Source organism: Salmo trutta, chromosome 29 (genome assembly GCF_901001165.1).
Source record: "Salmo trutta chromosome 29, fSalTru1.1, whole genome shotgun sequence".
In the NCBI taxonomy this organism is placed as follows: domain Eukaryota; kingdom Metazoa; phylum Chordata; class Actinopteri; order Salmoniformes; family Salmonidae; genus Salmo; species Salmo trutta.
In genome coordinates this window covers 27,583,863-27,606,978 of record NC_042985.1, presented here as the reverse complement: position 1 = coordinate 27,606,978, position 23,116 = coordinate 27,583,863, and the positions used below count along the sequence as shown (strand labels likewise).

The 23,116-nt window shown below is 40.9% G+C and overlaps 1 protein-coding gene across 1 annotated transcript in view; it reads right to left on the bottom strand.

The window, feature by feature from the left end:
* Window positions 1-23,116, bottom strand: part of vat1l (vesicle amine transport 1-like) — a 32,454-nt gene that overhangs the window by 3,406 nt on the left and 5,932 nt on the right. Inside the window, exons 5-8 of the mRNA XM_029721549.1 lie at window positions 21,795-21,898; window positions 20,155-20,210; window positions 19,817-20,011; window positions 1,432-1,515 (exon numbers count right to left, since the gene is read on the bottom strand). Of these exons, the coding sequence (XP_029577409.1) occupies window positions 1,432-1,515; window positions 19,817-20,011; window positions 20,155-20,210; window positions 21,795-21,898 (439 nt within the window). The remainder of the gene's footprint in view (window positions 1-1,431; window positions 1,516-19,816; window positions 20,012-20,154; window positions 20,211-21,794; window positions 21,899-23,116) is intronic.

Here is a 23,116-nt window from a genome sequence, read left to right as displayed (position 1 = left end):
TTGTGCTCATTTAGTAATGTTAGATCAAAGCTGAATCAATGTCTTGGAAGATCACATAATGATTAATTGTCACTGGGCACAGACGTCAATTCATTTAATTGAAATGACGTGTAAACAACGTTGATTTAACCAGTGTGTGCCAGTGGGTTAGTTTTCTACATAACAAAACTAAATATAATAGCATAGTATAACGTTACTGTTACACCAAAAACACCCTCAAATCTGATAAGAAATGCAGTGATGGTAAGCTGAATAGTGCCCAAAAATTATCAGGGGGCCAAAACCCAACAGCGCCAGAAATGTGCTATGATTGAAAAAAAATGAATACAGGAAGGCTATAAAGTTTAACACCATCTGCTCTAATTTGCCCACGAAATAGGAATTCAAGAAGATCTAAATGCATATTCCCATGAAATTGATTGAGATCAAATGATCGGCATGCAGACGCAGTTTGGACATTTCACTTGTAAAATGTAAAGAATATTCATTCATGATTGACAGTTATGAAGCCATGGCCTATTTTGAAATGAGGTATGCCTAACTTGGTGTTTGAGGGTATTAAAAATATAAATGTTTCTTGAGACAATGTGTGTGGGCATAGGTAGATGTTGCAATTGGAGGATGCATTTTATGCATATTCTATAATGATATTCAATAGGCTACATCTGGACGGGAACGTGCAGCTAAATGTTTTTATTCATAAAGGCAACTGTCCCGCGAATGTCCCGAAAATCATCTTGTTGCCTCGCATTTGGGTATTTTAAATGTGGTCACCCTATACAAACCAAATGATTTGAAATAGAAGTGACTGGTGAGATAGTTGTTGCATGGGCGTTGTCCTTTTTGCTAACACCAGTTGTGGATTGATTAGCTTGCTAGTTATCTTGCTTGTGTGCGGTGAGTGTGCATTCCTGAGCACGTGCCTCCCATTATCTCAAGAATGATCCTTCTCCCCACTGGAGAATAAAAACATAACAAAGACAAAAGCTGCTGGACCAATCAAATAAGGGCCAAGCAAATTTCAAGCATAAAAAAAAACATTCAAAGAGTTTGAGATGGGGTTTTACTGGACAGTTACTTTAAACATATCAACATTGAATCAACATTTTGTCAACACTGCTCAGGCTTTTGTTTCTTATGTTTGCTGCTCCAAATGGGGACGCTGATATTCACGGGTCACCATAGAAACCAGTGCCATTGGAAGATATCGTATTATTGTTATCAGACTTAGCGTTATCTAGGAACCTCAAGCTGTGTTGATTTGGCCAAGAGTTCTCTAGGGATAAATTGCTCACTGTGGTGAGTCATGATGCTATTTAATCATTTCCTTTTTCCTCAAGGTTTTTCAAACTTGTTGAATGCATGTGCAATTTTAGATCACTTATAAATAACTTGTTTTTGTAGAAAAAAAGGTCAGGGTTGTGTACTTACCAAAGGAGTGGGAGACTTCTCCACATCCAGGATTAGCTTTCCTATGTTGCCTCTGTCGTGGATCCTCTGCATGGCTTCTTTTACCTGGGGTACAAACACAATAAGACCAAACACTGACTGTCACATAAAATCAATGTCAGTAATAACAATATATACCATATAGTTTAGACATTCGATTCCCCAAAATACAGCTTGTGATTTTGTTTGGGAGCTGTATGTGACTTTCTGAATAGAGTGCATGCAGTTTTAAGCACTGCACATTAGGTGGCAGTGGTGACACAGCAAGCCCATGAAAAACATAGAAGACAGAGTGTGAAGTATGTGCATAGAGGAGTAGATGTTGCAATCGGGGTAATAAGGGTTTGCACTTCTCTTCAAAGCAATTTCTAAACTACATTTAGCATCTTCCATCCAAACTCTTACAATAGGAGCCAGCTAAAAATCACATTCTTAAATCACAGTCCACATTGTCTGCAGAACTGAATGCTATTATGCTGTGCAAATATACTGCCTAACAACGGAGTGTTTAAAAAAAACGTATTGGTGCAGTGAAATGTGTTGTTTTACAGGGTTAGCCATAGTACAATCTTCATACACAGCCCAACAAATTACACTCAACAACCACAACTAATTGGTGTTGAGATTCCAAACTCTACCGATCACATGATCAGTGTTAGTACACGCTCTCATTTAGAATGATCAGAGTGTTATTATCTGAGTGGAACAGTTGCTACATGTGCTAAGCTGAAGGTCATGTTTTAAAATGTTACTGCCTGTTCATTCAGCTGGGTAGAAGTGAGAGGTCAAACATTACACTTCCCAGAGACAGTGACTCTGAAGCACACACTGAATCTCTCTCAAATAAATCAGTGCAGGTCACTGTATAATCATTCAGTCAGTCATCAGAGCCAGCACACATTTAACACAGCCAGGATATGCCCAAAGCATGACGATCATCACACCATTTCACAGGACTGAAAAATATGTGTCATTTCTAGAATTCTATATTTTGCATATTGCGTGACGTGGTCTGGTGGCTTTTCTGAATTGATATACATGGCCGGAGAAGATTAGTGTCCCTGTCCTTCATCTAGCCAGACTCAGTCAATACCCAAACCCTCCGTCAGAGCTCATGACATTTACAGATGATTGGAACTGCTCCCCACCCACCTAAAAAAAAGTGTTGCAAGTGTATTCCTCTTACTTCTAGGGAGGTCAACCCTGCCACGCAAATACTTTTCATCACACCATTTCACAGTATGACATATACCATGATGAGATCATCTATAATGATTACCTCCTCTAAGTCAATGCCACTGGAGACCACTTTAGGGCTGTCTTTCCATGTATTTTACCTTACTGTCAGACTCCATTTTAAAGTTGCATCTCTGCCTCCATACTCTTTGTTCTATGTGGTGACTTTTCACCAATCCCAATGTTTCAGTGCTCAAAGCACACCACACCGTGCCCTGACTGTAAACTCCCCATGCTCCCTATCACCTGTTGCTGCGTAGAGCAGAGAAGGGATATCTCAGACCAGTCTGCCCTGATGCATCTCAGAGATATTGCCTGTGTGCTCAGTGTGATTACTGCAGAATGAATCCATTTACAGCAGTCCATTTCCAGACGAGCACAATAAAACGCTGAGAGAGCAGTTCAAAATATATATTTTGCATCTTTCAAGGCACGGTGCATTTTCAAAGTCATATCCGTATAATGGAGCAATTGTCTTTGAATATTTTGGAAGGAAGCAATTTAGAGTCATGAGTAGGCACCCATTACATTACTGTAATATCTTTAGTAAATGGAAATGTATCAGTGGTAACATTTCTACAATGATTCCGAAATCCATTGAGCACATATTGTGTTTCCCCTGATTGTGTGTTGTTTCATTCCCCTCGGGGTTGGATAGATCTCTAATTTCCTTTAATTCATCCCCGGTCATTTCTAATGGCAGTAGTGTTTGCATTACCAGAAACCCACTTGAGAACACAATTAGGAAAAGGAGTGTACCAAGAATCAATCCTATAGTCAAATACGGGGAGATGCTCTGAAGGCTCTGTGGTGCTGTAATTCAACATGATGCACTCTGCAATGGAAAACATGAGTCACAGGGCTCTACAGTGCGACCATTTTACTTGCATAAGTACCTAAATATTTTGCTGTGCGACCTGGAACTTTAATTTAGGAGCACCAGTGCGCTTAGAATGAAGATGATAATTGTTGCAATGATTCCTTCACTGTACTGCAGGCCCGGGTGCCATGGAAGATACGCTTGCACCATTACTACAAAGAAAACGGCTTGTTACCTCAAATATTTTTCATTGTGCTCTTAAATTTCTTTGTGCTCCAAAATCTTTCAACTTAGGCACACACGTGCTCCCTGTAAAAAAGGTCAGCGTAGAGCCCCGAGTCACATCCCTCCCTGTAGGTAAACAATTACCAGCATGTGAATAATTATCATTTATAATGTTCACCTTAAATCTAATACATGCTTACTAACTTCAGCCGCACAGAATAGCCCAGTGTACAATAGCTTGTTAAAATGTTGTTTCCAATGTCCAGGAACCTAAGTACAAGTGGCTCAAACTGGAGACCGGCTGCTTAAGTAGTGGCAGCTGTGAGCCACTCCAACCTTATGGGTGGTGGGTTGTGGAATTAGATCTAATCCCCATGTTATTTCTCCAACAATTCTAACAGGATTTACCAGACTGGAGTAGCACCGATGTTTGAAGTTGGAACAATAACTATTTCATTTTCTTTCACCTTAAGGCTAAAAACTGATTTAAAAAATGTATAATCTAAAATGTCTTTGAGTGAGACCATTTTATCCAGTTTGAAAAGCAAATATTTTTAGCCTTGGGATATCCAAGTGGAGTGCTATCCAGACAGTATTCAGTAGATAAACCATGAAAAAAGCATTTCTACCAGGTAGGTGCACCCATCTCTGTCCATACATAAATGATGATGTTAGTAAATAAATAAACAATGTTATGGGAAAAAGTGGGATCATAAATACAGCCTTGTGAGGTCATACAGTTACTGTGATTCAGTAGATCCCTCCATTTCTGACAAATATTGCCAAAGCATTTTCCTATAAGCCACTGCAAACAGAGTACTTTCAATGTTGAGAAAGTTGTGTTGGTTTGGACGGTTGTGATACCTTACTACCACATGGTTAATCCATCCCCCAACTCATCTCCACCCCCCATCTCTTAATCTTTAGGTTCCTTTGTTAAAGAAGATTTAGATTTAAGGTGTCTGCTTCCCATCCGAAACAGTTTGTGCATATATTATGACAACATTTTGTGATGTTTTTGTTCGTTTTGGTCTTTGGCAAGGGTTTTTTCGCCTGTTCACAAAAAATATCTTGTCATAGCTGAAGTCTATGCCCCTTTGTCGATGATTGGTCAACAGTAGGGATTCTTGAATGACAACAAACACTTAATTGAATGAGAGACTAATCGTTTTCATTCACATTTTTTCACATGAGAAATATTGAATTAGTTAGATGTAAAAGCTCCTTGGCAAAAAGATTCTAAATAATTAGGACTATTTTGAGGAAGTGTATATTGGCTACGGCGTCTCAAGATGGACAAACAGTAGTATTGATGATTCTTTTCCTAATTTTTCAAACAAAGGTCTTTTAAAGGAGTATTCAAGCACACTCGTTCAGTTCGCCTAGCGGCCGAACCAAAGCATGCTGAAGGCTTAAGGGCATTGAGTCTTATCATGGGCTGTGGAGGGTGGAAGGAACTCAAGCATGAAACCAGAACAACATAATCCAGACTGTGAACCAGCAGTCTGTGTCAGTGTCTGTTCCTGTGTTCAAAGCCGTTATCAGAGTTACTGCATTGGAAATCATGTATACTATAAAGTCATTCAATAACTGTGCTGGCGTGATGGAAGGTAGAGGGTTTTCATGGAAAAGGATAATGTGATTACTCTCTGATCTCGCTCATTAAAACTCATGGGGATCTACATAATCACTACATGGGAATAGTTCAATCCCTCAGAGATGATGACCGTGGATGGCCTATATCACTGTTCTCATTACCATGGTATACACAGACAATATACCTCTTTGTCTGGATCCCATTGTTTCCAGAACATTCTTTAGCTAAAATAAATTACGTAATCCAAGCCTAAAGCAGAAATAGGTCAGGGACTGTTAATGTGATGTTAATTAACATGAATGGAGAATTGTGGCTGGTTGGAGAGTCGGTAGGGGGTAAATTGTGAAGCAGGCATATATCTGAGAACCAGCAAGGAGGCTCCGCCATGCTTTACCCATGGTGAACCCCTACTGTACTCCCTGTCTAGATCCCGATTACACCCTAATTGGCCAAGACACTCCAGGTTAGACAGGTGTAACAGTACTCTTCTTGCGTTGTGTACAATCAATCATCGACATCAACTCCAACTTGTAGCACCAGTCATGGAGATTTATTCTGATAGAAACAGCACAAAATTGCACGTCATGCAATGCACGGCTCACCATCCAACTCTGCACTCATGGACTGTACAAAATATACCCCCCCTCCCCTCCACCAGACACAGTAAGTTGCTAGCCAGCATTAGCTGGAATTCTCTACAACAAATATGCACAAAAACGCTGCATCTTGTGTGATGTTCTAATAACATTTACAAACAAATTTATATAAATTGTACATTCAAATCATCACTTGTAAGTATAAAAATCACTTTTGACGTACAGTGCTTTGCAACCAACAATTTACCGCTGGTTTGGTGTTTTTTCACTGGGACGATTCTAACTGAAACATCCTCCCTTGTAAGCAAGCCACGCAAACCAGCCAATAAGATGCCATGTTGAGTAGGTGAAGGCAAGACAAAACTAAAACCAAAAACCCATTGGCTTAACAATAAAGTGGCAAGGGGAATCACCAATATAACCCTGTTACACAGGCAATGCTGCATGGGTATCCAGGCAACCTCTCCTTCATTCCATCCTAAAGACACACCCTCCACCCTCTCCAGCCAGGCGAGAACCGTTTTCCAGGCTCAGCATTTACACGAACCAACGCCCCCTGAATTCTCATCCCACACACACCAGCAACGGGAGTCTTTGCCCCAGGCTCGCCACCCCACTTCCCTTTAATGAGGCTCTTCATGGGCTGTGGTTCCAGAGAATACCCTGCATTTCGTGCCAAACCTCCCTGACCAGCGGAGGACAGTGTTCCCAGGAAAAATACTAAAATCTCATAAAACACACCTCTCGCTCTCTCATACAAAGCTGAAACTCACATGCTGCACGACATCCTCCCAAGACAACATCACTGAGAGCTCCACAGACAGCTACAGTATCAGTCCTCCCACAACTGCTGACAATTACACAACTCCTTTCACCAACTGTGACGTGTTCAAACCACAAAAATAACTTCAGAACGGATTTCACAGAACTCACTGGGAAAATGTACAGAAAAGCTTCTGCTAACACAACCAGGTATGGCTGCATCCCGGTGGTATCCATGTGATGCTAAACAGTCATATCTTGGAATTCCTTTCTGAGACCATGCCAGAAGTAGTACTGTGATGTGTTGTACCGGTGAGTGCCAAGCCTATGAGGATCAGAAGGCCTTTTCCGAAAACGCATCGTCAGGCTTGATAAATGACTTGACATTCTTTGATAGGCAGCCGTAATCTGAATGTTTAGCAAAGAGCGGTCCTCCCAGATGAATGTGGGCAGCTGGTTAATGAACAGATCCTCCTCCCACAGCAGGTAAAGGCCACGGCATCCCACACCAGCCTCACACAGGAGATTGATCTCTAGGCAGACAGCTACTGTCACAACTTCTAGTAGCATCCAACATTGACAAGACCCCAAATGACAGGAAAGGCAGAAATTCTGAAGGTCTGGAGAAGACGATTACATTGTCAGACATATTATAGCTGGTTCAGGCGGAGGTGTGTAATGGGAATTTTAATGTTTGTGCTTATAACTCATTTCTGTGTTCTATTCATGTGCTGTTCTATAAACCAATTTCTGTGTTCATGCAAGTGGTTGACTGAACAAATCCGCCTCTTTTCAGTAGCTGCAATTTGGAAGTACGCCCAGACGTTGTTTTGAGAACGAACAAACGATATCTCCATTTCCAGGTCTCAGCTTAGAGAGAAGCCTCGTGAGGTGTTGGTCTGTCACGTTATGAAACAGTATTATGAAACCAAACGGTAATGATTCATTAATTATGCTAAATCATGCAAATATAACTTGTTTGTGTATAGTCGTACATAAGACAACTGCTGGGACTGCCCAGGAAGAGCTTCTGACAGAAATGTGTTCTATGGTGCATTGAGTTAGTTGGAACCTCTCCAGCACACTGACAATAAACAATGATTCATTTAAGATTGACTTTGAGTGTCCATGTGTAAGACTTTTTCCACAACAGATTTTTTCCACAACAAATGTTTGTAGCATAGAACATTGTTTGAGAGCAAGAGAGGTAACCAAAGCCATAGCATCAATAGACCTGTGTTACAAACGCTTTATAATGGAAAATATTTTTTCATCATGCAAAAAAAGACCTTCCTTTGTGCCACCAAATAACAGAATCTTGTCACCATGTGAGGTAGAGAGAATCTAAAATCTGAAAAGAAAATGCTGACATGGAGAAGATGGATGTGGGTTCCCAATACCTTCAATGTGTTTATGGTGGCCAGTGTGGCCAAGGTCTTTTCAGATCATTGTCCCACAACAACAAAAGCAGGTTTTCATTGAATTTGGCAACACTGCTGTTCTATGGTGTGCTAGTAAGAGGGCAAAGCATATGTTCGTGTTAAATACAGTGCCTTTAGAAAGTATTCATACCCCTTGACTTATTCCACATGTTCTTGTTATAGCCTGAATTCAAAAAGGATTAAATTGCACTTTTTTCACACCCATCTACACACAGTACCCCATAATGACAAAGTGAAAACATGTTTTTATATATACAGTTGAAGAAGGAAGTTTACATACACTTAGGTTGGAGTCATTAAAACTTGTTTTTCAACCACTCCACAAATTTCTTGTTAACAAAATATAGTTTGGGCAATTTGGTTAGGACATCTACTTTGTGCATGACAAGTCATTTTTCCAACAAATGTTTACAGACAGATTATTTCACTTATAATTCACTGTATCACAATTCCAGTGGGTCAGAAGTTTACATACACTATGTTGACTGTGCCTTTAAACAGCTTGGAAAATTCCAGAAAATTATGTCATGGCTTTAGAAGCTTCTGATAGGCTAATTGACATCATTTGAGTCAATTGGAGGTGTACCTGTGGATGTATTTGAAGGACAACTTCAAACTCAGTGCCTCTTTGCTTGACATCATGGGAAAATCAAAACGAAATCAGCCAAGACCTCAGAAAAAAAAGTGTAGACCTCCACCAGTCTGGTTCATCCTTGGGAGCAATTTCTAAACGCCTGAAGGTACCACGTTCATCTGTACAAACAATAGAACGCAAGTATAAACACCATGGGACCACTCAGCCGTCATTCCGCTCAGGAAGGAGACGCGTTCTGTCTCTTAGAAATGAACGTGCTTCGGTGCGAAAAGTGCAAATCAATCCCAGAACAACAGAAAAGGACCTTGTGAAGATGCTGGAGGAAACAGGTACAAACGTATCTATATCCACAGTAAAACGAGTCCTATATCGACATAACTTGAAAGGCCACTCAGCAAGGAAGAAGCCACTGCTCCAAAACCGCCATAAAAAAGCCAGACTACAGTTTGCAACTGCACATGGCTCAAAGATCGTACTTTTTGGAGAAATGTCCTCTGGTCTGATGAAACAAAAATATAACTGTTTGGCCATAATGACCATCATTATGTTTGGAGGAAAAATGATGCCATCTATTTTGTGAAGTGCAACAGTCCCTCCTGCAGCAAAGCACCCCCACAACATGATGCTGCCACCCCCGTGCTTCACGGTTGGGATGAGGTTCTTTGGCTTGCAAGCCTCCCCCAAACAGTTCTATTTTTGTTTGTTTGTTAAAGAATTGTTGGAAAAATGACTTGTGTCATGCACAAAGTAGATGTCCTAACCGACTTGCCAAAACTATAGTTTGTCAACAAGACATTTGTGGAGTGGTTGAAAAATGAGTTTTAATGACTCCAACCTAAGTGTATGTAAACTTCCGACTTCAACTGTATATATTTCAATATCTCATTTACATAAGTATTCACACCACTGAGTCAATGCATGTTAGAATCACCTTTGGCAGCGTTTACAGCTGTGAGTCTTTCTGGGAAAATCTCTAAGAACTTTGCACACTTGGATAGTACAATATTTGCCCATTATTATTTTCAGAATTCTTCAAGCTCTGTCAAATTGGTTGTTGATCATTTCTAGACAAGTAACTTAGCCACTCAGGAACATTCACTGTCTTTCTGGTAAGCAACTCCAGTGTATATTTGGCCTTGTGTTTTAGGTTATTGTCCTGCTGAAAGGTAAATTAATCTCCCAGTGTCTGATGGAAAGCAGACTGAAGCACGTTTTCCTCTAGAATTAGTCCTGTGCTTAGCCCCATTCAGTTTATTTTTTTATCCTAAAAAACTCCCCAGTCCTTAACGATTACAAGCGTTCCCATAACATGATGCCGCCACCACTATTAAACATTTTGAAAAACATAATTCCAATTTGATATTATTGGGTATTGTGTGTAGATCAGTGACACAAATTCTCAATTGAATCAATTTTAAACTCAGGATGTAACATAAAATGTGAAAAAAGTCAAGGGGTGTAAATACTTTCTGTAAGTGCATATAGAAGAGATAGTACAGTACTGAAGGGGTAAGCTAAGCTTGTCTTTTTGAAAATGTACTTACAATATGAAGGATGAATGTCTAATAGTCTTCAAATTGGGATGTTATCAGCAGAAATAAAGAGATCCCATCTAAAAATGTCTTCCACATCTGTGGATTGAAAATACCCAAAGGACTGCTAAGAGCCACAAAAAAATAGAAGTGCATTACAAACCAACAAAAGTGACAGCATTTCAGACTTCTTAATGGAGCAAAAGAGAAACTGTCATTATTCTGTAAATTATGATGTGCTACTATTATAATTAGAAAATTCACAAGCTCCCGTCGATCACCTGAAGGAAACTCAGTGTGCTGTGATGGAGATATCTTGACTTGACACTTTTAACAACGCAGAAGAAAATAGTCCACTCAGTCAAGCGACACAGAAATTCACATTTCCAATGCTGTGCATATAAGGAAAAAAGTTACCACATGATTCAAAATAGATTAATCAAAGTGAATAGGGTTTAGGAATCAAAGTGTTATTATCTAGTTATTTACAGCCGTTTACATGTTGTTCAATTCATCTCTGCAAATCAGTTGGATTGCACACTGATGAATAACATGAATGTCTATCATTTCACATGTTTAAGAACAATTCACTAATACTAGTCAGCCATCCATTTTCCTCCATGTATTACAGATGAACAGATAACAGCAGACAACCTTTTCTGGGGGCTTCAGTTTCTTCTACCATTTGGACACATTCAGCTTACTGCCTACTACGAGAGGAGAGGACTGTGTTCATCATGCTGTCTTACACAGGCCAGGTTTGCCAGGTGCGAGGTCATTAAATCAACAAGCGTAGCTAAGGCCAAGATTTAAGAGCCTTAATTGAAATGATAGTGTTAATAGAAAGGTGCAGGAGCCAGAGCACAACATGTGGCGAATGACAACAGCCATTTGAATCACTGGAATAAACAGGAATGATCAGACCATTTGGTGGAATCAGTAGCTAACAATGATAGCAACCCATAATACATGCCTGTCTTAGCACGGCTCATTTCAGTGTGTCAGAGAGCCCACATGCTGCTGATAGATTTCACAGTCCTACACGTCACTGGTCAGTGAAAATGGCTCTAGGGTGGCATAACAGGGTGTGGCAGCCTGGTCACTCTCTTGCCACCCCCATATTCGGAGAAGTCCCTGGCTACACTCCGGCCTGTTTATCAATGCAGAGCTGTGGTTCCTATGGCAACAGTGGCAAGCTTGGCTCAGCCGGGGAGGTAACGCTAGAGCTGGTGTGGCCAAGCCAAGAGCTGTGCCATGATATACAACCACGTAGTACTAATGCTGTAGCTCAGTTAGCGACACGAGACCGCAGAGCAGGAGTCAACTGGACAACAAGTAGCGACAGAAAAGGTGCTGTGTTGAGAATACTTCTCGTCTGTAGGATAGGATACAGAGAGGATACAGGTGACAGCATTAAAGCATTGAAAGTGTGGTTCAAGCTTGTGTTACACAAGATTTAGGTGACAACTCAGCAGAGTTTAACCATGACAGTCTCATTAATGAGAAATCAAAACATATTTTCAGGACAAGGTGGACTCGTGAATCTACTGAATCTTGGGTTATCTGTAGCCTGGCTACGGTGGTAGTACATCCTGAGTAATGCCAGTGTTAGTAATGGCCTTCTGCCTGATAGGCTGGTGAGGGGAAAACACTGCTGGTGCTGAGTTTTAACAAGTGCTGTCTGAGAGGACCATAAATCAGATTGTTCAGAGCTGCCTGGTTGCCTTGCCTGCCTTCTGTCATCGCCAAATCTGAGGTATCAGGGAGCAGAGTGGAACAGCCAGGCTGGGTGGGAGGGAGAGCTCTGCAACAACAGTAAACAACTGTCCAAAAACAACCGAAATGTGTTCAGGTGTCAGGACACTGACAATTCCAAGGCAACAGACAAATGGATGTGGCCTAAGGTAAAAATGGTTTCTTCCCTGAGTGAGCAGCACAGCATAAAGCATACTAGAGTTGTGTTTCTGGAGGGGTGTTCATTTCCTGGAGTGCTGTGAAAGACTGACTGGTTTGGAGGAGCAGGATACAGCTGGTTGATGTGCATCTCTAAGGGGGAGCTTTGTGCATTCTCTGGCTGCATTCCTCTAATAGCCCCCTCAACTTCACTATGGACCTCTCCAGGACTTCACTTGACTCACGGCACAGAGATAATTGCCTCTGTGATGCTCAGGGCATTCAGAAATAGTTTGTAGTAATTGAAGTCTGTGGCTTCAAAGCTGCTCTCCAAGACAAGGGCCTTATAGGTAAACATGCTTTTCATTGTGCAAACCCGTTTGATATATTGCTTTGCAAAACAAATCCGAGTCTAGGGACATTAAGAGGCTGTGGAGAACAAAAGGATATCCCCTGGTCAGGATGTCACGGGGAGATGGTGCATGACTTCCCTCATGACTACTGTGGAACAGAAGGTAGAGGACCATACCAAACAATCACAGCGAGGCCCCTGGCCACACTGGTGCTGAATGATGAATGTTGCTGTCATAGAAAGTATCCAGATAATCATCTTCAGCTCAGGGGGTTAAATGGCATCCAGAAAGCATGGCCACAACACAGGTAATAAGATTCACATTGCTTGGAGAAGACATGGCCAACTCATCTATTTCCCCCTCTGGGTCTGGTATTGTTTCCAAGCAGAACAGTAGGATCATAAACAACGATGACTATTAGGGCTGAGCTTTAGTGTGAGCGATGCTGTAAACTGTTAAAACACTGAAGCCTCCTTCAAACCTCTCCCTTTCACAACACTATCCTCCACTATCCCTTGCTTTCTCATTAACCTTCACTAATTTCTCTCTCTCTCTGCCCTTACACTCTCTCGCCCTCTTCTGCGGTACCAGCTGCAGTCTCCTCATGATTAGCAGAGTAGTTTTGCTCCGGGCAGTGACTAGTCTGCAGACGTATCAGTCAGGTGTTACAGACCACGTAGTTAGTATGTTATTACATCTTATGACTGCCTGGTATGGCAACTGCTCTGCCTCCGGCCGCAAGGCACTATAGAGGGTAGTACGTACGGCCCAGTACATCCCTGGGGCCAAGCTTCCTGCCATCCAGGACCTCTATACCAGGCGGTGTTAGAGGAAGGCCCTAAAAATGGTCAAAGACTCCAGCCACCCTAGTCATAGACTGTTCTCTCTGCTACCACATGGCAAGCGGTACCGGAGCGCCAAGTCTAGGTCCAAGAGGCTTCTAGGTCCCCCCCCCCACACACACCACTGCCACTCTGTGTTGTCATCTATGCATAGTCACTTTAATTAACTCTACCTACAGTGAGGGAAAAAAGTATTTGATCCCCTGCTGATTTTGTACTTTTGCCCACTGACAAAGAAAAGATCAGTCTATAATTTTAATGGTAGGTTTATTTGAACAGTGAGAGACAGAATAACAACAAAAAAATCCAGAAAAACGCATGTCAAAAATGTTATAAATTTATTTGCATTTTAATGAGGGAAATAAGTATTTGACCCCCTCTCAATCAGAAAGATTTCTGGCTCCCGGGTGTCTTTTATACAGGTAACGAGCTGAGATTAGGAGCACACTCTTAAAGGGAGTGCTCTTAATCTCAGCTTGTTACCTGTATAAAAGACACCTGTCTTTTATAAACCTACCATTAAAATTATAGACTGATCATTTCTTTGTCAGTGGGCAAACGTACAAAATCAGCAGGGGATCAAATACTTTTTTCCCTCACTGTACATGTACATACTACCTCAACTAACCGGTGCCACCGCACATTGACTCTGTACCGGAACCCCCCTGTATATACTGCTATTTTTTACTGCTGCTCTTTAATTACTTGTTATTTTTATCTCTTATTCTTATCCGTATTTTTTTAAACTGAATTGTTGTTTAGGGGTTCGTAAGTAAGCATTTCACTGTAAGGTGTTGTATTCGGCGCATGTGACCAATAAAATTTGATTTGATTTGAGTATGGAGCAGCAGGTACTAATCTCCCTGACTTTCTAAATAACACTTTTCCATGCTGTGACGGCATAAGGCAGAACACACCTTCACATCCAAAACATGACTCTCTGTGTGGTGGAGGCTTCCAGATAGAGAACATGTGTTCCGAAGAGCCCTCTTGGGGGAGACGTGAACAGCAGGCTGGTAGTAATCAAAGCACTCAAGTGACAGATCTCAATTCATCACACATCACATTATGTCTCCTGATGGAAAGGGACCATATGAATACAGTAGGTCAGTCATATCTCTCTGACCAACTCAGGCCTGCACTATTGTTGCACACGAGGAGTAATATCATTGTCAATATTATTACAAGTGCAGTACATACAGTCCCCAGAGTAAAATGATTGTAGGTTTAGTCAACACTCTGAAAGCCTGTAAGTCAAAAATCCGCAAAATGTTTCTAATGGACAGATCTAAGATAGGGAAGCCTTTGAGAAAAGTCAATTTACCAACTCAAAATGATTTCCTAATTACAAATCTTGATTGGGAAAAAAATTATAACTTATTACAGTATGCCATATCAGTGTGATACATCTGTAATTAGGGATTTCAATTCCTCAATCACTTTCTTTCCTATTCTGGTGTGAGCATTTAAAGGCGCCATCCATCTTGGCATGACTTTGCAGAACGCTGTGGATAGATCAACTTCTGAAACCATGACAACCATGCAGAATAGTGGGGAGTCAGTCTGTCACTTTCCCACCACAAGCCTGATAGGATCAAAAGGAAAAACAAGAAACCAAAATCCCAGAAATGTTACATGTGCACAAAAAGCTTATTTCTCTGAAATGTTTTGGACAAATTTGTTTACATCCCTGTTATTGAGCATTTCCCCCTTGCCAAGATAATCCATCTACCTGACAGGTGTGGCATATCAAGAAGCTGATTAAACAGCATGATCATTACACAGGTGCATCTTGTGCCGGGGACAATAAAAGACCACTCTAAAATGTGCAGTTTTGTCACAACACAATGCCACAGATGTCTCAAGCTTTCAGGGAGTGCACAATTGGTATGCTGACTACAGGAATGTCCACCAGAGCTGTTGCTAGAGAATTTAATGTTCATTTCTCTACCATAAGCCACTTCCAACGTCGTTTTAGAGTATTTGGCAGTACGCCCAACTGGCCTCACAACTGCAGACCACGTGTAACCATGCCAGCCCAGGACCTTCACATCCGGCTTCTTCACCTGCGGGATTGTCTGAGACCAGCCACCCGGACAACTGATGAAACTGAGGAGAATTAATATCTGTAATAAAGCCCTTTTGTGGGGGAAAACATTCTGATTGGCTGGACCTGGCTTCCCAGTGGGTGGGCCTATGCCCTCCCAGGCCCACCCATGCCTGTGCCCCTACCCAGTCATGTTAAATCTATAGATTAGGGCCTAATGTATTTATTTCAATTGAATGATTTCCTTTTATGAACTGTAACTCAGTAAAATGGTTGAAATTGTTGCGTGTTGCGTTTTTTTTCTTTTGTGTTATTGACTGTACGTTTGTTTATGTGTAACTCTGTGTTGTTGTTTTTGTCGCACTGCTTTGCTTTTTCTTGGCCAGGTCGCAGTTGTAAATGAGAACTGGTTCTCAACTGGCCTACAGGTTAAATAAAGATGAAATAAAATAAATCAAAATAATTTTGTTCAGTATAAAATAAATCTTGTCCTCTATTCATTGCTTGCGATCTTCAAGCAAGTCAGAGGTGGCTGTTCAACAAAGGCTGTTTTCTGAACACAAGGGAGCCCATATAACAAGAGGACATTTAATAACTTCTCTAGGGTAGGGGGCAGTATTTTGACGTCCGGATGAAAGGCGTGCCCGTTGTAAACTGCCTGCTACTCAGGCTCAGAAGGTAGGATATGCATAGTATATATTTGGATAGAAAACACTCTGAAGTTTCTAAAACTGTTTGAATGATGTCTGTGAGTATAACAGAACTCATATGGCAGGCAAAAACCTGAGAAAATTCCAACCAGGAAGTGTGGAAATCTGAGGTTTGTAGTTTTTCAAGTGATTGCCTATACAGTATAGTGACCTGGGGTTCATTTTGCACTTCCTAAGGCTTCCACTAGATGTCAACAGTCTTTAGAACGTTGTTTCATGCTTCTACTGTGAATAGGGAGAGAATAAGAGCTCCTGGAAGTAGACGACTGAGAAAATGACATGAGCTCAGAGGCGCACGCTCACGTGAGAGTTAGCTGTGTTCCTTTTCTTTTTTGAAGACAAAGGTCTTGTCCGGTTGGAAAATTACTGAAGATTTATGATAAAAACATCCTAAAGATTGATGCTATACATCGTTTGACATGTTTCTACGAACGTAAATATAACTTTTTTTGACTTTTCGTCGTGACATTTTGCGCACGCTTCCTGCATTTGGAGTAGTGGACTAAACGCGCGAACAAAAAGGAGGTTTTTGGACATAAATGATGGACTTTATCGAACAAAACAAACATTTATTCTGGAACTGGGATTTCTGGGAGTGCATTCCGATGAAGATCATCAAAGGTAAGTGAATATTTATAATGTAATTTTTTTGTCATTTCTGTTGACTCCAAAATGGCGGGTACTGTATGGCTTGTTTTGATATCTGAGCGCTGTACTCAGATTATTGTAAAATTTGCTTTCGCCGTAAAGCTTTTTTGAAATCTGACACAGCGGTTGCATTAAGGAGAAGTGTATCTTTAATTCTTTGAATAACTGTTGAATATTTTATCAACGTTTATGATGAGTATTTCTGTAAATTGATGTGCTCATTCACCGGAAGTTTTGGGAGGCAAAACATTTCTGAACATTACACGCCAATGTAAAATGGGGTTTTTGGATATAAATATTAACTTTATCGAGCAAAACATACATGTGTTGTGTAACATGAAGTCCTATGAGTGCCATCTGATGAAGATCATCAAAGGTTAGTGATTCATTTTAGCTGTATTTCTGGTTTTTGTGATGCCTCTCCTTGCTTGGAAAATGGCTGTGTGGTTTTTCTTGTCTCGGCGCTGTCCTTTCGCCGTAAAGCCTTTTTGAAATCGGACAATGTGGTTGGATTAACGAGAAGTGTATCTTTAAAATGGGATATAATAGTTGTATGTTTGAGAAATTTGAATTATGAGATTTTTGTTGTTTTGAATTTGCCGCCCTGCTATTTCACTGGCTGTTGAATAGTGTGTCCTGCAGATGAGACTCTAGCGTCCCACATACCCCAGAGATTAACAGTACACTCGTAGAAAAAAAGGTGCTATCTAAAACCAATAAGGGTTCTTCGGCTGTCTCCATAGGATAACCCTTTGAAGAACGCTTTATTGTTCCAGGTAGAACCCTTTTGGTTCCAGGTAGAACCCTTTCCAATGAGGGTTCTACATGGAACCCAAAAGAGTTCTACCTGGAAACAAAATGGGTTTTCCTATGGGTACAGCTGAAGAACCCTTTTGGAACCCTTTTTTTCTAAGAGTGTACTGTACAGAATCATGTACCAAACCAGGACTGCTGAACACTCACTACATTTCTAATAAACTTCATTTTCTGAGTTTCTATAGTTTTTTAAAGGTCTTCATGAACATTCTCTGATTACAGGCAAAATTCACTTCTTAAAGAATGTTGGGCACATTGAGTAGAAGCCAAGATCAAAGAGGGAGTGAATAAGTATCTATGCCATCCTTCTGAGAGACAACACTGTGAGTCATCTGGTGGGCACAGGGTCATCGTTCAAATAAGTGGAGGGTTTTTCTAACAAGAAAAAATTTATCGAATAAAACATATAGTCCCCTACTGTTCAAACAGGCTTTCCTCGCACTCCCCTCTCTGCTGGAAAGGCCAATTATTTTGCAACTTCAAAACCGGAATGACGCAAGAACATGTTTGCAGGCAGCAATTTCAGCTCCAAAATGAAGCAAAGAAAGGATGGCATTTATTTTTATCGTCTAGTGCACACAACCAACACTTTACTTCTGCTTTTAACCCAACCCCTCTGAATCAGAGAGGTCGGCTCTGTGATTTGAACTGGCCGCCTGACCAACACAATGTAATTCAATCAAATCACATGACACACTGTATCTCCTTGACTGTTTCTACTCAAATAACAACATGTCAGCCTTACCAGAGAAACTATTCACATTTCCTGGAATGGATAAATGGGACTAAACACCTCCCTCTGCAACTGGATCCTGGACTTCCTGACGGGCCGCCCTCAGGTGGTGAGGGTAGGTAGCAACGCATCTGCCACGCTGATCCTCAACACTGGAGCCTCCCAGGGGTGCGTGCTCAGTCCCCTCCTGTACTCCCTGTTCACCCACGACTGCATGGCCAGGCACGACTCCAACACCATCATTAAGTTTGCAGACGACAAAACAGTGGTAGGCCTGATCACCGACAACGATGAGACAGCCTATAGGGAGGAGGTCAGAGACCTGGCCGGGTGGTGCCAGAATAACAACCTATCCCTCAACGTAATCAAGACAAAGAAGATGATTGTGGACTACAGGAAAAAGAGGACCGAGCACATCCCCATTCTCATCAACGGGGCTGTAGGGGAGCAGGTTGAGAGCTTCAAGTTCCTTGGTGTCCACATCACCAACAAACTAACATGGTCCAAGCACACCAAGACAGTCGTGAAGAGGGCACGACAAAGCCTATTCCCCCTCAGGAAACCAAAAAGATTTTATAGCCTCGCTACTGTTATTTTTCACTGTCTTTTTACTGTTGTTTTTATTTCTTTGCTTACCTATTGTTCACCTAATACCTTTTTTGCACTATTGGTTAGAGCCTGTAAGTAAGCATTTCACTGTAAGGTCTACACCTGTTGTATTCGGCGCATGTGACAAATAAACTTTGATTTGATTTGAAATGTACAGTAGTGTCTTAGACATTGGATAGGAAGGACAGAAATAATTCAATTTGTCTATTCATTTTTTCACTTGAGACAGATTTAGGTGAATATCTGTATATATACTGTATATCTATATAAATAAATATAACTGAGTGGAGGTAAACACCAGTAATATGAATGGAGAGGAAAAGCTCCGGAAAGCTTTTCACTATTCTATAAGCAGGGGATCTTGTGAATAATTAAACCACCAATCATCTACCTCATAGCAGCAGGAGTGTAGTCTCAATAAATGACTCTATGACCCTCCGTGCTGAGCTGCCTGCTAACCACTATCAAGTCCGCAGAAATAGCAGAATGTGTGAAACACCCAAATGTCACATTTGTGTTTCTTTACTAACAGAGTTGGTGACAGTGTAGAAACAGAAAGAGGAAGACACCCAGAGAGATGCACTGGCAGAGATGGAGAGGAGAGATTGATGTATGGAATACATGTGGGCGTGAATGTGAACGTCGCATAACTGCAGCCATCAAAACCAGCAACCGGTCTTAACGGCCCACCTGCCATCTGCGGGCCGAACCAACGTCCACTAACAACAGTGACAATCAACAGACGACACTCCATCCAAGATGTTCCCATACCAACTTCTCTAAAACTTCCCTACCCATCTGTGTTTCCTTAGTGACCATGTGGATCATTCCCAGATTGTAGACCTGCCAGTCAAAGACATCATGTCAGATGTGTTCAAGGAAATGTCCCTGCCCACCAGCTGTCCCCTTACCTCCTCCAGTGCCCACAGGGAGTCCACCACAGGTTTGATCTTCTTCTGGTTGTAGAGGGAGAAGAGTTTCTCCACCACCGTTTTCACCTGCCCACACCTGCCCTGCTTGAACAGGAGGTTGAGCAGCGAGAATCCAGCAATGACCTTATTCTCCTCATAGAGTTTAATAGGGTTCACCTTCTCAACCTGCCACCACTGGGGAGTCAAACCAGAGACACACACATCACTTACCCCAATAACTAATTTGTGCTTCAATGTAAGTAATGAATGTTCGATAAATATTAAACAGACTGTTCCATTCTGTAAACTCAGTGACAGACTCAGCATTTCTAACTCACAGATTTTGCAAGGCTGAAGAAACTCTTTGTTTCCCCAGTCACCATGTTTGATGAGCCTGAAAACACAAAAACAAAGACACAAGCTTATAGAGAGAGACAGGGTGGTGGTGTTAACTGTTGGGCTGAAGTGATGGGTGAACCGTAAAGAGCCGTGAGGTGAAGAGAGGTGATTGTGGGGGAGGAGTGGTTGCCTCCTTTTGATCTGGCAGAGCGTGCCCTGGCACAGCTAATGAACTCTGTTCACCGTCATATTATAAATTGATTCATGCCGCACTAGTGTTACAACTCCACGACTGTCATACTGACAGAAACACTAATTCTACATTATTTGAAACCCAAGAAGGCTCTTGTAATTAAACAATTCAGATGTGGATAAAAGCCAGGGGCAGTAAAATATATTCAGGTGTCATTTTTTATCAATTTGAATGCCTGGTTTTCAATGAGGTTCAAGCAGTCGCTTAAATTCTGTCCAGATTGACTATTGAGTAGATGGAGGGATATTACCAATAAATAATAGGACCATCTGTATTCTAAGTGTCCTTAGACGAGGTGAAAGTCTGAAGAGCTTGAGCCTATATCTTTCAAGAAACTTTAAAAATATTTGTCGTCTAAGCTGTCATAGGAAACAGTGCCTTCAGAAAGTATTCACACCAGTTGACTTTTTCTACATTTTGTTGTGTTACAGCCTGAAATTAAAATAGATTAAATTACGATTTTTCGTCACTGGCATAAACACAATAAAATACCCCATAATGTCAAAGTAAAATGTAATTTTTTTTAAATGTATTTCGTAATGAAAAGCTGAAATGTTATGGGTATGCTTGTAATCGTTAAGGACTGGGGAGTTTTCCAGAATACAAAAGAAACAGAATGGAGCTAAGCACAGGCAAATCCTACAGGAAAACCTATTTCCACCAGACAATGGGAGATGAATTCACCTTTCAGCAGGACAATAATCTAAAACACAAGGCCAAATATACACTGAAGTTGCTTACCAAGAAGACAGTGTATATTTCTGAATGGCCAAGTTACCGTTTTTACTTAAATCTGCTTGAAAATCTATGGGAAGACTTGAAAATGGTTGTCTTGTAATGATCAACAACCAATTTTTTAAAGAATAATGGGTACATATTGTACAATCCAGGTTTGCAAAGCTCTTAACAGACTTACCCAGAAAGACTCACAGTTGTAATTGCTGCCAAATGTGATTCTAACATGTATTGACTCAGGAGTGTGAATACTTATGTTAATTAGATAATTCTGTATTTCATTTTGAATAAATTTGCTAACATTTAAAAAAAAAAAAAAGGACTTTGTCATTGTGGGGTATTGTGTGTAGATGGGTGAGAAAAATATATAAAAAAATATATATATTTAATCAAGTAAAACAACAAGATATGGAATGAGTCAAGGGGTATGAATACTTCTTGAAGGCACTGTATATGTATAGCACAAGTACAATGGTGCCTAACCTATATACAATACCTGTCAGTAAGTTTGAAATGTTGTAAATTAAAAATGTCACTCAAGATACTTCATCATTCACAGGCTAACACCACATCATATCTCAAGAGTCTTATGTGCGATACTGGTGGCACAATGTAGCAAATTTATGAGTAGCATCCTGATAGGACACCAACCGTAGAGGATGTAGGTTCCCAGAGGCCTCAGCAGACCGAGGCCTTTACCAGTGTTCTCCCCAGACAGACAGTCCAGGACGATGTCCACTCCCTCTGGAGAGATCCTACCAAATAAAGGAAATTCAATTAACAAGAATCAACATGTTCCTCATTTACAGACAGCCTCAACTGCAGGCTTCATAAGAAGCCTATCAATCTATTAGCCATTCAATGTTTAGCTCAGATTTCAATAGTTACATTTATATATTTTATCAAATAATAAACAATCCAGTTTATTGACATTTCGATCAGCCTTTTGTTCAATCAAATTCCACTCTTGATTTCAAGTGATACAGTATTAAAAGACCTATAAGCATTGGACAGGTTAGCCATCGGTGTGATTTTTCATGGCATGACTCACTTAAGAGCACCAATGTGAAAGAAAGAATGAGAGGCATGTTCTGATCAAGGGGTCCTAATGCCTTCCTTTCTGCCTGGTGGCCTGCCCGCCTGCTTGGCTAAACTGCTCGGTGGTCTTATGATGCCCATGGCCTTGCATACTGTAAAAGGGGCGACTTAAGACCAATTTAATTTTGCTTTGCTCTTGATCCTGAAAGGAATGTGGGGCCACAGAGATGAAAGGCTTATTAATCTGCCTCTCCCTCTGATATGGCTGTATTTATTACCATTGTGATATGCAAGCAGACAGTATTCTCCCTCTGTCAATAAGTACTGAGAGGGAACCAAGGATTAGGCTCCTTAAGAAAGGAACTCAAGAGGAAAGCTTGGTTGAATGTATGCATTTATAAAGCACTTCAGAATAAATTCAGAATGTGATTATCAGATGGACATGCTTTAAGCCTCCTGACTGCATGACTCACATCCAAAACTCTATTCCTATTAGACAGTAGACATGAAGTTGGCCTTGGCATAGAGGGTTCTTTTCTGATTGTCTCCTATTGAGGAGGCAGCATTCCTATGGATTGCACTGATTGCCAATCAAACATGATAATTAGTGATGGGTGACAAAATCCATACATTTACATATCGGGATATTATTTTTGACGATATTTCATATCGTTTTGACAATATCGCAATATTATTTTTGCGCTAGTTGTCTGTACCTGCACCAAAACTCCATTTTTTTCCCTCCAGAGATTGTTCTCCATCTTCTTTTTAAATAGGGAGCCAATTTGTTTTAAGCACTTTTATTTCCATGTCTAACCAAAACTCGTTTTCTCATGGCTCTCACTTGTCCCTCTGCAACAGACATATGGTGAGTAATATGTTTGGAACAGACAAGACAACGACATGCAGTGTGATCTGAATGGGCATAGTATTTA